This window comes from Fusarium vanettenii (genome assembly GCF_000151355.1).
Source record: "Fusarium vanettenii 77-13-4 chromosome 5 genomic scaffold NECHAsca_5_chr5_3_0, whole genome shotgun sequence".
NCBI classification, from domain to species: Eukaryota; Fungi; Ascomycota; class Sordariomycetes; order Hypocreales; family Nectriaceae; genus Fusarium; species Fusarium vanettenii.
In genome coordinates this window covers 473,126-487,617 of record NW_003315878.1, presented here as the reverse complement: position 1 = coordinate 487,617, position 14,492 = coordinate 473,126, and the positions used below count along the sequence as shown (strand labels likewise).

General features: G+C 53.2%; 4 protein-coding genes across 4 annotated transcripts; 3 read left to right on the top strand and 1 right to left on the bottom strand.

The window, feature by feature from the left end:
* Window positions 1–641: 641 nt before the first annotated feature.
* Window positions 642–2,028, top strand: NECHADRAFT_69304 (uncharacterized protein; the record flags this gene model as incomplete). The annotated part of the gene is made up of 1 exon (XM_003051088.1): window positions 642–2,028. The coding sequence occupies one exon, from the start codon at window positions 642–644 to the stop codon at window positions 1,080–1,082; it is 441 nt and encodes a 146-aa protein (XP_003051134.1). The 3' UTR covers window positions 1,083–2,028.
* Window positions 2,029–6,044: 4,016 nt separating this feature from the next.
* Window positions 6,045–9,369, bottom strand: GTC2101 (FACT complex protein; the record flags this gene model as incomplete). Its single annotated transcript, XM_003050707.1, has 5 exons — window positions 6,045–7,156; window positions 7,205–8,813; window positions 8,869–8,990; window positions 9,046–9,130; window positions 9,193–9,369. The coding sequence occupies 5 exons, from the start codon at window positions 9,367–9,369 to the stop codon at window positions 6,045–6,047; spliced, it is 3,105 nt and encodes a 1,034-aa protein (XP_003050753.1).
* A 1,003-nt stretch (window positions 9,370–10,372) lies between these two features.
* On the top strand, window positions 10,373–11,647 carry NECHADRAFT_104429 (uncharacterized protein; the record flags this gene model as incomplete). The annotated part of the gene is made up of 3 exons (XM_003051087.1): window positions 10,373–10,852; window positions 10,905–10,977; window positions 11,007–11,647. 3 exons carry the CDS (start codon window positions 10,373–10,375, stop codon window positions 11,051–11,053), a joined length of 600 nt encoding a protein of 199 aa, XP_003051133.1. The 3' UTR covers window positions 11,054–11,647.
* A 1,985-nt stretch (window positions 11,648–13,632) lies between these two features.
* Window positions 13,633–14,466, top strand: NECHADRAFT_100492 (uncharacterized protein; the record flags this gene model as incomplete). Its single annotated transcript, XM_003051086.1, has 1 exon — window positions 13,633–14,466. One exon carries the CDS (start codon window positions 13,633–13,635, stop codon window positions 14,422–14,424), a length of 792 nt encoding a protein of 263 aa, XP_003051132.1. The 3' UTR covers window positions 14,425–14,466.
* Window positions 14,467–14,492: the final 26 nt, after the last annotated feature.

The window sequence follows — 14,492 nt, the reverse complement described above, 5'->3', positions numbered from 1 at the left end:
AACTCATATTCACCTGCAACAACTAGGACTCTTTGATTCAGATCCACCAGTCCTACTTGAAAACATCCCAGCATCTGTAAAGTCCAGCATCATCATTCGCTGCCTTTTCTTCTCCATCCACACCCAAAACCTCTGTCTCTTATGCACACCGTCAGTCAACATCAGGTCCTCCGTCTGCAAGTCCTTAGCATCAGCAGAGCCCGCTAAAAAGCTACCTACTGGACCGTAAGCCATCAAACCTCGACCTACACGCATAACAAGTCAGCAGCCCAAGGCTGTTTGCGGTCAGGCACGAATCCAAGGAAAAAACTGACTGATATAAACCGGGCAGTGTGCCTCACTTCATTGTCCCCCTGTCTTGCGCCGCGTAATCCTTCTCTTTCTTGTTCTTGTTCGGTACTTCAGAATCGATATTCACGACGTCCGTCTAAAAAAAGGACAAGTAGAGCCAGTATCGGTCGGCGCCCCCCGATAATACTTTTGCCAAGCCTACTATCAACGCTCTGAAGCTCTCGCTACATCTTCCCCTCCCCCACCACCCTTGACGTCAACCTCCGAACGTCAGGTCGCACCACCCAAAACAAAACAACCCCCCATCACCACCAAAACACTCCCATCGCTCTCCAAAACCTACCGTCGCGATGACCTCACCTTCCGCAAAGGACCTCATCACTTGCCACGTCCTCGACACCCAGGCTGGTCGCCCCGCTCGTGGCGTTCGCGTTCGTCTCGAGGGCCCCGTCCCCGCCCCAGCGCCCGGAGCCAACCCGCACACCCAGCCCCAGCCCAAAACGTTCGAGTCCATCACCGACGATGACGGCCGCGTCCTCGTCTGGTTGCCCTACAGCTCCGCCGACTCGGCTGGCGAGGTCCCCGTCTATACACTCCTCGACGTGCTCGACGAGCGCAGAGGCCAAGGACCCACGCGCTGGACACTGCGCTTCGACACGGCCTCCTACTTTGGCGAGGAAAAGACCTTTTTCCCAGAGGTGACCATCACCTTTCGTGTCGAGGAGGGGCAGCACTACCATGTGCCGCTGTTGTTGAGCCCATATAGCTACACTTCTTACCGCGGGAGTTAGAGGTAGATCTACACTGCCATGTGTGGAATATCTATAGAGGACCAAGATGTCGTTTTTTGCCTCGCAATTCGCCGCCAGTATGGCGATTGCGCATAGCCAGTTGCGAACGATATGGAGGATATACGAAAAGGGTCACCATCATGGAAACACCAGCATAGATAATGACCAAGATCATGAGAATAGCGATGATGCTAGTTATTAATTCTTTAACGAATGTCCCAATCAATAATTGAATGATTGCTCCCTCGCTGACTGGCCGGACAAGTGACATTCCCGTCTCTCCCTACCAGAGGGGACCGTAATCTCAAACTTTTGACATCTTGTCCTCGGCAACACCGATAAATCCTGAATCCAATCCATGCCCGTACATGTCCATACCCATGCCAATGCCCTTGTGCCCATCAAACGCCACGCTATCCACAAAGAGAAGTAATTGAAGCAGTCCGTCTGAGTGATGTTGCCATCCTCGATCATCAGGTTTGGCCGTATACGTCGTAACAACAGTCGTCATCGTGTCCAGATTTGCCTTGGGTGTCCAAGGCTTCACCAAGCCACTTCTAATTCTTTCGCCACTTCTTCATGAATCCCTTCTTAGATCGATATGAGGGCACATCAGGAGATGTTGGTGGCGTTTCGTCATCCCTCCTCGTGTTCCTTGATGCGAGACTCTCGGTTTCGTCCTTTGAAAGCCGGATGCTCGACATGGATGGGCGAATGCTGGACATTGATGGTCGGATGCTAGTCATGGATGGGTTGGCTTGCTTAATGCTGGCGTTGTCTCCTGTGTCGGTGCTAACAAGGGACAGGACGCTGTAGAGAGCTTCAGACGTAGGCGTGATGCGTCCGTGGTTAAGAGTCCGTTTCTTCTTCCTCAAAAAGGACCGGCGAGTTCGAGTGAGTGCCCGGTCAGGATCGATGTCTTCTTGACTGATACATGCGTTTGGTGAGAGGTCTGCATCGGGATGAGGTAGAGTAGTGTTGCGGACTGAAGATTGGTTAGCACGGTCAACGTTTACTGCACCGCGGAACTCTAGACTCACCATCGTTGAAGGGTTCAGGGAACCCTGTGTCTCGGGGCTCCCGTCGAGGCTTGGTGGTTGTTGTAGTAGTAGGAGAGGCGGCCATGATTTCGATCTGAGGGACAGATTTAGACTCTGCAATCATTGAATTGCTGCGAGTAGATATTTGTTTTGAAGAATCCAGGGCAAAAGAGGAGTCGAGAAGCCGCTCAGCTTGACGAGGCACTCTCGACCCTGCCGAATCGGGCAAGTACAGAATGGAAGTGAGTTGTGTAAGCACGATGCCGTTTTCGTATCAGTCAGTGAGCGGCAAGGCTCAATGAACAGTCGCGGAATCGGTGGGGAGAGAGTCGAGATGACAATAGAAAAGACAAGAGAGAAAAAAGAAAGATATCGGTCACTCGACGAAGAAAGAAGAAAAGGGGATTTGGTTTGATTTCACTAGGAAGAGGCGTCAAGATTTGTGTGAAATTAAAATCCGACGCCAGGGGATAGGGAGGATACAGTCGAGTTGAGTTGAACTGAACTTGCTGGGGGAGGAGATTTGACGATGGGATGCAATGGGGCCCAGGGCCAGGACGACAGGGTTATATTGGGACGATGAGTTGCATCCGATCAGCAGGCCACGGAGCCGCTTGGCGAGGCGCTTGATCGGATCTTCGGAACTCGACAAGTCTGTGTCGCAGCGACGAGGAATGGCGAGTCGAGGTGACGAGCAGATGAGCCAGTCAGTGAGGCTTGGCTCTCGCTGTTCGGCACACCAGCCAAGAGAGAGTCTCTCGACGACGCCGTCGTTGCGTGGCTCCGCGCCCCAGAAAAGTCCAGAGCAAGGGTAGGGTAGGGGTGCAGCGTGGTGTAGGACAGGGGGTGGAGTGGTTCCAGAACAGTGAAAAGTCCAAACCCCCAAGAAGACCCAAGAACGAGAAACTTGAACTCACTTTTCGCCAAGCTGGTATCCACGTAGTTGACCGTGATAAACGCCCTGATCCCTACCAAAAGTGTCCTTGACTGCAGACGGCCGTGTCAAGTCCGGATCCTGACAGAGCTGAGGATCGACGAGGCGTCCGCCAGACCAGAATCTACGGTAGAGTAGTCCGTCGACTCCTGCAATTTACACCAAAAAGGCCGGCGTTGGAGAATGCCACGCTCCCTCTTCCGGATCCAAAGCGCGAGCTCTCGCTGCTCGCTGTAAGGCTAAGACGGCGTCTGGGGTAGGACCTGGTGTAAGTGGCTGATTGAGGCTCGGTCGGCCCTGAATGGAGCCGCTCTCGGATGGAACTCGCCGTGGAGCCTGGGCGACAAGACCGGTGTCGTCAGCCCGGGGGGGCGTCTATCTGCTTGGCGACTGATTTGTTGGGCCAGAAACGGTACGCGATTCTCTGCGCCTCTCGAAAGAAGCTGAGGATGCAATGTGTGTCGTAACGGTCAGCAAACAAACGGCGGCGACAATACTTGTCCAACGTCATCCAACCCACGCCCGAGGCAACAGATGTTTGAATTGCCGCCTTGTCCGAGTGGGTTGCTGTGCGATATTTATACCGTCATGGTCGTCAGCATCACAAGGCCTCGGCGGCACACATCTTTGAGTTTGACTCCTCTTTGCTGCTCTGTATCTGCTGGTGCTGGTGCTGCCGACTCAGACATGCAGATATTCAGTCAGCCATGGTCGACAATGAGGACCGGCCAAGTGGTTCCCCAACAGTCTGGGAAAACCCCCGAACGGACCAACCCCATTTTTCTTCAGGTCGTCCCCTCCCGGACCAGATGATGATCATTTCCCGCCGGACCCCTGGACACATGACGACAAGGCCGGACCGTGCAGTAGGTGTCTCGCAGGCGAACGTGTTAGTGGCCGGCAAAGAAGCCCGCATCCTGCCAGCGGGCGAAACCCCAGTGGCTAGGGTCTGGGTCCCAAGGTCTTGGATGTGATGTATCGGCGATACTGGCCTGTTCAGACGGCAAATCGGCCATGGCGTTTTCAGAATCTGGTCAGGAAGACAGTTCCAGTGGATGGCGGTGTCGCCGATGGAGTGGGTGCAGTTGACTCTGGGTAGTTCTTGGCATCACGTGAGTTACATCAACTCTTCGCTCTGCCCAAGTCCCTAGTCTACGACTATCGAAATAATCGGGCATGAATTCATCCATATTACATCAGTCTTCCCCTAATATTCTAGAGAATATTGCAAACTCTTAAAGTTTTCCCGCCGCTATGGCCATGATTCCACTTATCTCCGGCAGTTTGGGCGTTGGCTACCTCCCAATTTCGTCTCTCAGCTCCTTCATTCCGACCCCTGATCAACCTTGATCTTCAGAGCCCACAAAAAACAGATCTACAAGAAGTACGCAAAGGTCAACGACGAGTTTATCCAGAGCTACAGTACAGAGCACAATACCTACCCAGCTCGCCAGCTACCTACGTATTCGGCTTTTGGCAATTATCCGCTGTTGACCTCGGCTGGCTGAACATGTCTGAAACCCACTCTTGGCTGCATGAGCGGTCAGGACCTTGGTCACCGAATCGGCGTGCCTATTCAAGAAGGTCGAGTAGACATGTCGAACCTGTACCATCCCGTGATTGGCTGTTCAGGTGATGGATTGTCGTGACCAATGTTTCTCAAACTGTGCCAATGGCTTGGTTGAGGGGTAGGGTAGGCAGTGTGTTGCTGACCAAATGGGCGGTTGGAAGAATACGATAGCTTGTCATCCAAGGTTTCCCATGCTCCAACAACTTCAAGATTTCTCGACATGGAAGCTGCGTCTTGATAGGTCAGCCCGTACCGGCTATTGTGGCGGAGGCCAAGCCTTTTCACGCTGGAGCATGCAACTCGTACAGCAGGCGGAACACACGGAATCGCCCAGCCATCGAGCGCTTATGCGGCACGTTTGCCGTCTTGCTGAGTTCAAGGGCGGTTCAGAACGGCCCGTCGAGCAAATCTTTACCTTGTGGCTGACAGAGTAAAAAATACCGTCATTGTACAGCTTGACATCGGCATTCCCGCCCCTAGTAGATCTCTGTGGAGAAAGGATCCAGCAGACCACGCAGCTCGCACGTCTGCCGTCGAGACGATCATGCCCTATCGGCACTCGCTAGCTCTCTAGCTCAAGCTTCACGTTGGCTTTGATCAGCGAAACCAAACACTTTGTGCTGTTGCTTGTTTGGATGGTAAAGTTTGCATCATTGCCTTTTACAGGATGTCTTGGATGATCACTAGATCACGTGTGTCTATCCCAGCCATTGAACTCGTTTCCTGCATGTGAGTCTCAGAAGTGTCGATGTAATCGAATGCGCCCACACTCTTGACTTGAGCAAATCTTGGGAGATCCTTCTAATGTGAGGAGCTCTCACGCGAACAAATTTGATAACTAGAGCGACATGGCGTCCAGGTAGGCGCCTATTGGTATCACTTACATGTATACGAAAAACATTCAGGGTATGTAGTCAGAGATCATCTCCTTGCTTGCGCGAGGACTACCAGAGCGTACCTATCTCCATCATTAGAGCATCATATAAATAAGCCCCTATAAAGATGATGTAAGAATATGTTAATCCTTCATCTTAATTCTGGTGAGCCTAGGAAGAGACTAATCATACATTATGCTGAAATCGTGAATTATCTTATCTGGTACAACTGCCCTACTCTGATCCTGATCATTCCAAAACTTGATATGATATGAAAAGCCTCGTGGGAGAAGCGTCCAAGTACGTCCGAGCTCGACAGACACTTGCCCCTTCTCTCTGTTGAAAATCCCCTTTCTCTCCCCCTTGGGAGCATAGTGCCTGACAGCCATACAAAGAAACTAAAAGGAGGCAAGTATTGTTTTTAGTACAATCGAAGAAACCAAGCCAAAAAACCAAATAGACCAGTCCCGTCCGTCGTCTCCCCGTTCACGCCAAAATCACCCTCCGCCTCGGGGGAAACAAGGCGTTAGTCAAGTTACCCCTTTAGCGCTTGCGCTTCTTCTTGCTGCCACGGTCCTCATCCTCCATGGCGCCCTCACGGTCTCGCTTCTTTGCCTTGCGCTCCAACTCATCCCAGTCCTCACCCTCCTCATCGCTGTCGAGTTCAGCATCGTCGTCGTCATCATCATCGCTGGCGTTGCTGCCAAAGTCAGAGTCCTCCTCACTAGATTCGGACGCCTCGTCAAGTTCATCGTCATCGATCTCAAACGCAGACTCCTCTTCCGACATGTCCTCGTTGCCAGAATCGTCCGAGTCGGCCTGGAGGAAGGACCAACCTCCATCGACGAAGAACTGGTGAGTGTCTGCTGTCACTGTCTTCATAATGGTAGGCCAGTTCAGGTTGAGAGGTCCTTCCGTATAGGCAATGTCGGAAGAGTCGAGGTAATCCTTAACCTGGTCGAGGAACTCGACAGGGATGGTGTTGACGTGGTATGGTGCTCGTGTAAAGTCCTTGAAGACAAAGACCATATCAAAGTTCTTCAGGCCGAACTGAACACGTTCCAAGTGCGCGATTTCAACCTCCTCAATAGTGATGACCATGAAAGGAGGCTCAACAACCTGGATAAGGCAGTCTGTGGTAGGCTGGACAAAGACGTTGCTGCGGAACGGCACACCGTGGAATCCAAGGTCGCGGATGGGCATATCCACTTCGATACCCTCGTTGCGGCCAGCCTCGGCAATCTTCTGGGCGAAACCCTGGAAGAGTCGGTCGAGGTCGGCTCTCCGGCGTCGCTCTTCCTGCTCTGCCTCAAACTCATCCTCATCACCGTACCGGTACTTGCGCTTGCGGTTACCCGTCTCATCGAACTGGATGTCCGTCGCTTCTCGGTAGAACTGCACGTCCTTGGTCTTTTTCTTGTTGCCCACAATGATGGGGTCCTTGAGGTGAATGTGGATGATGACAATCAGCTCGTGTTGGCAAGGCTGGAAGAAAAGATGCTTGACGTTGGAGAACAGCACATCCACTCTATGCTGTGCGTTCAGAGGTGAGATGTATCGAATACCGTTCTGGTGAATCTCAACCTTTCCGGGCACTCGCTTGCCCTCCATGGCAGGTCGAATGTAGACATTGTCCAATACAGCGGGTCGTCGATCTGGTCTCTGTTAGTATCAGGTCACCCGCAGTAAAGATATCAGCTTACTTCGGATCTCCACCAGCTTGTCCTGCTCAACGACATCCTCCATGTCCTTCTTCTCCTGCTCCTTCTTGACCGCGTCACGCTTCATGTTGGAAATCTGATTCGCTATCTCATTGTATCTCTCTCCATCAGACGATCGGAAGGTCAAACTTCGCACAAAGTGTGCTGTGGCATCTTCGAATGGCTGGTCATCTTTTCTTCCCACACCCTGACCAGGAGAAAGGAAGTTGATTCGCAGGAAAGAGAAGTCATTCTCATCGCTCTTGCTAGCGTTCTTGATAGTGTTGATGTGAAATGGAACAGGGCGTCCCATGATAGGAAGGACGACGGTGTTGTTCTTGACGTCAACAATGATCTCCTGGTTCTTGATCTTGGTGGGAAACTGGTTGTCTCTCTTGTAAGATTCGAATCGCTTGAACTTCTTGACCTCGCCACCGTTCTGGCCACTGGTAGATTCTGAGAATCTCGCCAGACCTTCCTTTTGCTTCTTGGCCGCGAGCTCCTTTTGATGCTCACGGCGCTTCTTTTCAAGATCGTCGTTGGCGACTTGAGTTGTACGCTCGGAGCGGAGTCTTGTGTTTGTGATGTTCTTAGTAGCAACGGCACCGACACGAGAGTCCTTCTTCTCCTTCTTTGGCGCAGGCTCGGCCTCCTCATCGTCCTTGAAGAAGAACGAGTTTGCGTCAGCGCTAGTGGGCGCCTCGGCTGTGAAAACCACAGGCTCTGCGGATGTGACTCGGATGGTGTCGGTAAGAACCAGGGCATACACCTTGCTGTGCTTGTCCTGAGGCTGGGGGTTCTCGATGTCCTGGAATCCGGTGTTGATGATCAAAGTCATGCCGTCTTTCAGGGTTCTCTGGTTTTTGGCGTTGAGCACAAGGGTTGGGTCCTTGTTCTCCAATCCAATACCCCAGCCGACGTTCTTGAGGAAATGCTTCTCCATGTCAGGCTTCTTGCTTCGGATGATGCTCAGAGCCTTGGCGTACACATCCTTTGCCGTCATACCATCTCGGATCTCCTTGATGATGGTGTTGTGAATGAGGGTAAGGAGCTTGTAGCTGCTCTCCTGGGACTTGTTGGGATCGACCAGGTAGGTTCGTGCGATCGTTGAACAGTACGACTTGTATCGGAGACCCATAGCAGCAATGATGATGCCGGCATGGAGGTTATCGTCGTTGGGCTCGCCCGCAAATCGGAGATCGTACTTGCCGCCGCTCTGGATTGAAGGTCCCAGGATCCAGTCCAGCTGGGTCGGGTCAAGGTCGGTGGGGAGCTTCGCCTTGCTCGGAAGTTGCACTGTCTGCCAGAACTTGTTGTCGTCGAGTTTCTTGTCGACCTTTTCGGCAAGCGCCGAATGCTTGACCTTCTTCTCGGCGTCGAGGATGTTGGACATTTCATCGAGGAAGTAAGGGGTCATCAGGGCCACGCAGGCCTTGGAAGCGGTTCGCATCGCTCGGAGCTCGCTCTCGTCCTTGACAGCAAAGGCGTGAGTCGAGAGCGCCGCTGACACATCGACCTGGGTGACATCCTTGCATTGATCCGCAAAGAGCTTCTTCCACTCCTCGACAAAGGGGCCTCGGGAGGTGTCCCTGGAGATGGTGCCGACCTTGTTCTGAAATCACAACATGTTAAGATGAGCTCGAGACGATGGGGATTGATTCGCTTACTCCTGCTTCCTTGATCTTGTTGGTAACCTTGATGAAGAGCTTCTCGTTCTCCGCAGCGTCCTTGCCTCGCACGAGCACTTCGATGGGGAATCGGCCGCCCTTGAGCTGTTCGAGATGCTTCGCTAGGCAACAGTCAGCTCCTGGTAAATCGCGCAACGAGCGCATAGGCAACAATACCTTTCTTGGCTGTTGTGAGAATGTACAGCGTGTCCAAGGTGAACAGCATCAACGTGGTCGGGAACTCGTAGCCTAGAAGCCAGAACTGTGAAAGTCGTCAACATTTCCATCTTTCGCTTCGAGTCGAGGATTATCGGAATCGCATACGTGAATCGCATTGTTCTTGTGGAACTCGGGAATCTCCTCGACCTTGCCCATCATCACGACCATGGACTGAGCGCCACCGAACAGGCCATCCTTGTTTCGGAGGTCATTCTTCCAGGCAGTCACAAAGTGCGAGATGCGCTCCTGGAAGACCTTGCTGTCAATCTTGATCTCGGCCATCGTTGCTGATGAGCGCGCGAGCGAGAGTGACGGAAGAGCGAACGGGGAGGAGGAGGAGCTTGAAGGAGATCGTGACGACGCGAAAAAAGTGAGGTCGCGTTAATGATCCAGGTTGGGAGCTCCCTGTCACGTGACGGTGCGCAACGCGTCCCTGCGATCCAAGCTCGGATGAACTGGATTGATCTGACAGGAGGGATTGGAGCGCACCCGCGCAGTTGTTGGTGTGAGAAGGGAATATCTGGAGTCAAATGGTTTGCCGTGGTTTAATGTGTCGCTTCTCGAGTTTTGCGAAATGTAAATGCTTGGTTGGATCTTGACGCTTCAATGCTGAACGGTTGGTGAAATTGGGTGTGGATGTTGGGAGGAGAGTTGACGGAGCAACAAAGAATCTCGAGACTCAGGATATAGCAGTGGAAATATTGTTGCCTCGGCGCTCCTGGCAACAAACGGCACGTGGTTTGAAAAGGCTTGGAATATTTAAAGGTCAACTTTTATTGCGCCTAAATTGGATGGGAAATGCATTTAATGACAAATGCTCGTTTCCCTATGGTGCTGGAGATGGGCATTTCGGTAACACCTTGAGGATGTTGGGCTCCGGTGTGAATGCCCATCTTCCACTCGAAATTCCTAAACTCCAATTCGCTGTAAACTAGTCATAATTAGAGCTAACCTAGCTCTACCCGCAACACTCTATTCAACCCATCTTTAAATGCATTTTCCAAGCTCATCCTGGCAACCGTCCAGATGCCGTGTTAAACCTCCGCCTCTCGGCGCCGCTTTTCGGGAAGTGGAGACGGGAGTTGCGATTCTAAACCGACCCCGCGCATCCGGGAGAACATATAACCAAGCAGCGGCTTTCGGGTCTCGACATCTGTCGGGTTTATCTCTCATTGTATATATTATTTACAGTAACCTCTTGTTTCAATCCTGATATATCTAGCACCTCTGGCGCATACGATCTTCTCAACTGACATACACAGTCAACTTACACCAAACCGGCATCATGAGAATCCCTTACGTACCCACCCCTGTCCCGACCAAGAACGATGAAGAAGCCGCCATTGTGAAGCGCATCGAGGAACGGCGAAACCCTCGTCCTCTTCAGTCCCTTGACCTTGCGCTCCTTCATTCTCCTCCCGTGGCTGACGGATGGAACTCGTTCCTCGGCGCTGTCCGCACAAAAACCTCGCTGAGCGACGACCTCCGTGAGCTCGCCATCTCGCGCGTTGCCGTTTGCAACGAGGCCTGGTATGAGTGGAAGCACCATGCCCCGCTGGCCGTCAAGGGCGGCGTCTCTGAGGCAGGACTCGAGGCCATCAAGCAGGACACGCTCGGTGAGCGTCCAGCCGAGTTGTCGGAGAAGCAGTGGGCCGTGTTGCTCTACACGGATGAGATGACGAGGAATGTTCACGTCAAGGACGAGACGTTTGACCACCTTAAGAAGTTCTTTAATGAGCAGGAGATTGTCGAGATCACAGCAACGGTAAGATAGAGCCCAGCGTAGTAAATTGAGTCTAAGCTAACCCGAAACCTAGGTGGCTTGCTACAACTGTGTGAGCCGTTTCTTGGTGGCTCTCGATGGCAAGTCAAAACTCACAAATCAGATCCGTCTAAAGCCAAGACTAACAACGTTATAGTCGGAGAAAGAAACGGTACCGGTCCCGAAGCTGTCTCTGGTCATTGATGGGGGGCTGCTGTATCCTCCATATCTCCCAAGAACGGCGACGAAACATGATAGGGGTATGCTATCAACGTCAATAGCAAAAAAGGCATAAAACAAGATGCACCAAGGCGTAAGGCCTCGGAAAGAAAAAGGGGGGTATCATCCCATCTATGCGAAGTGAAGTGAAAACGAACCAAACTCCTCAATGCCCTCCAACCTTTGCCAGACCAAGGCATCATTAATCATCGCTCATAAACCGCGCCTCTCCATGCCTGTAGAAGATCTAGAATGCCGATGCTGTGCTGTACTGTATCGGATCATGCTGTATCGTGAAAAATGTTTGGTGGCCAAGATGGCCGCACCAGAAAACGCCGTGCCATGCCCGCGCTCTGTCCGTCGCATACAATGGGCAACCTGTGAGAAAGTTTATGTCGTGTCGCTGTAACCGTGTGCCAATACGTAAGGAAAACCAGGGGAAGTCTTATGACCAAACCGATGAGAGTAGATCATGGCGACTTTGAGTAGGACCTTGACATTGCGCGCTCGATCGAGGCGTGGCGCTGCTGCATCCTGGGAGATGTCTGGAGCTCCTCGACAACGCCTGCCCATCCTTTGCGATGGGGTTTGGAAGTGTGCTCCTGGTGGCCGATGAGTGCCTGCGTGGTCAGACTGCGGAGGGGGGGACGGTTGATGATTCCCTCCATCAGGCCTTTGGGAAGAGCTGGACGAGGTGGTGTCTTGAAGACGGGCGACTTCTCGAGGTCCCTGGGCGCAGATGGGGGTTGTGGTTTCTCAGTATGGCTGGTAGTGTTTGTGTTGAATGCGACGACACCCATGTACACGACAAGAAAGCGCATGCGCAACATATCAAGCCTCCGGACACGACCCTCCAGCCTCGATCGCTTCGACGCCCAGAGCAACCTGGCGACGGTCCTCATCTGGGTGGCGTCCTCCTCGAGCAACATGCCATTGAGGTCCTCGCGCAAATCGTCGCACGTCCTCTGTATCTCCCTTAGGAGTTGGGTCAAGCGTAGCTTCTCATCCAGACGCTGCACCTTGGAGACGTCGCGATCATACGACTCATTCTCCTGGGAGGAAAAGTCGGCCGTGTCAACAAAGGTTGCGATCTCCTGGGGCGCCACTTGGTAGGCTGTATAAACGGAGACGATCTGGGCGAGGACGATGGCGGCAAGTAAAAGAGCGGTCAGAATGAGGACGGTGGTCCACTGGAGCAGGTCGGACTCTGCCATGGTTGAGCGCGAAGCGTCTGGATGGCAAGTCAGGGCGTTGGGTGAGGCTATCGCGCATGGTCCTTGGGGTGTCTCTCTCTTTGAGGGGAGGGAAAAGGGAGAGGAGAGAGAGAGGCTGGATCGACGGCGCACAAGATAACTGGGCTGGGGCACAGAGGGGGAGTGAGTGGATGACGACGGGGGGCAGCACAAGCGCGAAAGCAGTTTGTGTGTGCGCTCTGCTCAAGCCTCCGGGGCTTCAACCAGCGCCGTACCGTCGTCCAGGACAGGCCGAACTGCCAGATTTGTTCTGGAGCGGCCGGGTTCGGCCACTTGCGCGGATGGCTGGGAATGGAGAAGGGCCCCTGTAGCTGCAGCTAAAAGATCCATTACGACCCAGGGCAGGGAAACCCATCACATGGCAGGTGGATGTGGGATGCGCGGATGGCGTTGTGTGTGACTGATTTTAGCTTGACGGCTCCCTCAGCCATTCGCCTCGGGACGCGGCAGAGGGCCGTTGTGGCGAGCGGGAGTGCCGGGCATACGAGATCCCGAGAAGAAACGGTCAGGATATGGTGATGCTGACTGTTGGTGTTTCTCGTACGTGCCCTTACAAAAGGCTGTATTACGCAAAAGGGTGGTGGTTAAAGAGGATGCGCCATAAGCTGTTTGCCCCTGGAGTCGCCCCCATCCCACAGCGCTAATGCTGCGATGCCGAACTGTCTAGCGGGTTCTCGATTGCATTGGCAGCGTCCCGGGTGGACTTGTGCAGTTGATTCCGGCATCGGTTGGTCGTGAGGGATTCTTCCAGCGGCACTATTACCAGGCCTATTCCAGTAGTGTCTCGGCTATCCAGGGGACTTGTAAATGCGCCTCGGCCTGGACTTAGGGTTTGGAGAGGCGCAGTGGATCAATCCTAGGGTTTCGAAGGATGTTGAGTGAATTTGGGGTTGTTATTCCATGAGTGAGAAAAGGCATAAAATCCCATGTGCTGTCAAAACCTGGAGGGGCAGTCAAACGTCGATGGCGTCAAGCTTGGTAGAAATAAACGTGATTTGACCACGGGCTGGTTGTTAGTGCAAAGAACCCGCCAGTCACGTTTCTCTCTTGTGCCCGCCAAAAAAATGGATGTTCCTAGCCGTTACCGTCCCTTCATCGGCCCGCTGCTGACTGCGCGTGTCCGTCCGATGCATGGTGCCAGTGCCAATCAACCTTTTTTGTCTGCGTCTTCAACTGACTTCATGACTGCCCCGTACCTGCGCTCGTCTTGCAGCTCGTCATAATCGCTAGATCTTTCCCCACTGACTGATCTAATCCTTGACTTTTATTCTATCATCAACATTCAGCTCAGTTCAGAGGACTCCAACAGCTATGACGGCCACAGCGACGGCGCCGGCCACCGACCCCGCGGCGCAGCAGGCGCATCAATTTCCCCTCCCCAAGATCCTCGAATACCCCGCGTCGACCCCGCCAACCCTCATCACACAAGGCGCCGAGGGCCGCCTCTACAAGAGCACCTACCTGCTACCCGACATCCCCTGCGCCCTGAAGTACCGCCCTCCCAAGCCCTGGCGGCACCCGACTCTCGATCAGCGCCTCACGCGACACCGGATCCTGTCAGAGGCCCGCATCCTCGCAAAGTGTCGTCGCGATGGCGTCCGCGTGCCAGCCGTCTACGCTGTTGATGAGGCTGCTGGGTGGTTGATGTTGGAATGGATACATGGAGGGCCCGTCCGCAAGAGCATCAACGAGCGCCTTGGAACCCGCACAGAGGGCATCGAGGATGACACCGAGTTGAAGAGCCTGATGCGACGCATCGGCACTGCTATTGGCAATATGCACAAGGTTGGAATCGTCCATGGGGACTTGACCACCAGTAATATGATGTTGGGGCCCCCTACCGACCCAAAGAACCAGAGTCCTCTCGATGGTGAGCTAGTCATCATCGACCTCGGCCTTGCAAGTGGCAGTGTATCAGATGAAGACCGAGCGGTAGATCTCTACGTGCTAGAAAGGGCATTTGGTAGTACGCACCCTCGTGCTGAGTGTATCTTCTCAGAGCTGCTCGATGCATATGGCCAGGCTTTCAAGCAGGCCAAGATCGTACTCAAGAAGCTAGAAGATGTGAGGATGAGAGGTCGCAAAAGAAGCATGCTGGGATAACCAAAGAAAAACAGAAAAGCCGTCTCGGCCAATTTCCCTGTCATAGTGTCTAAACTCCGTGTGTCTGA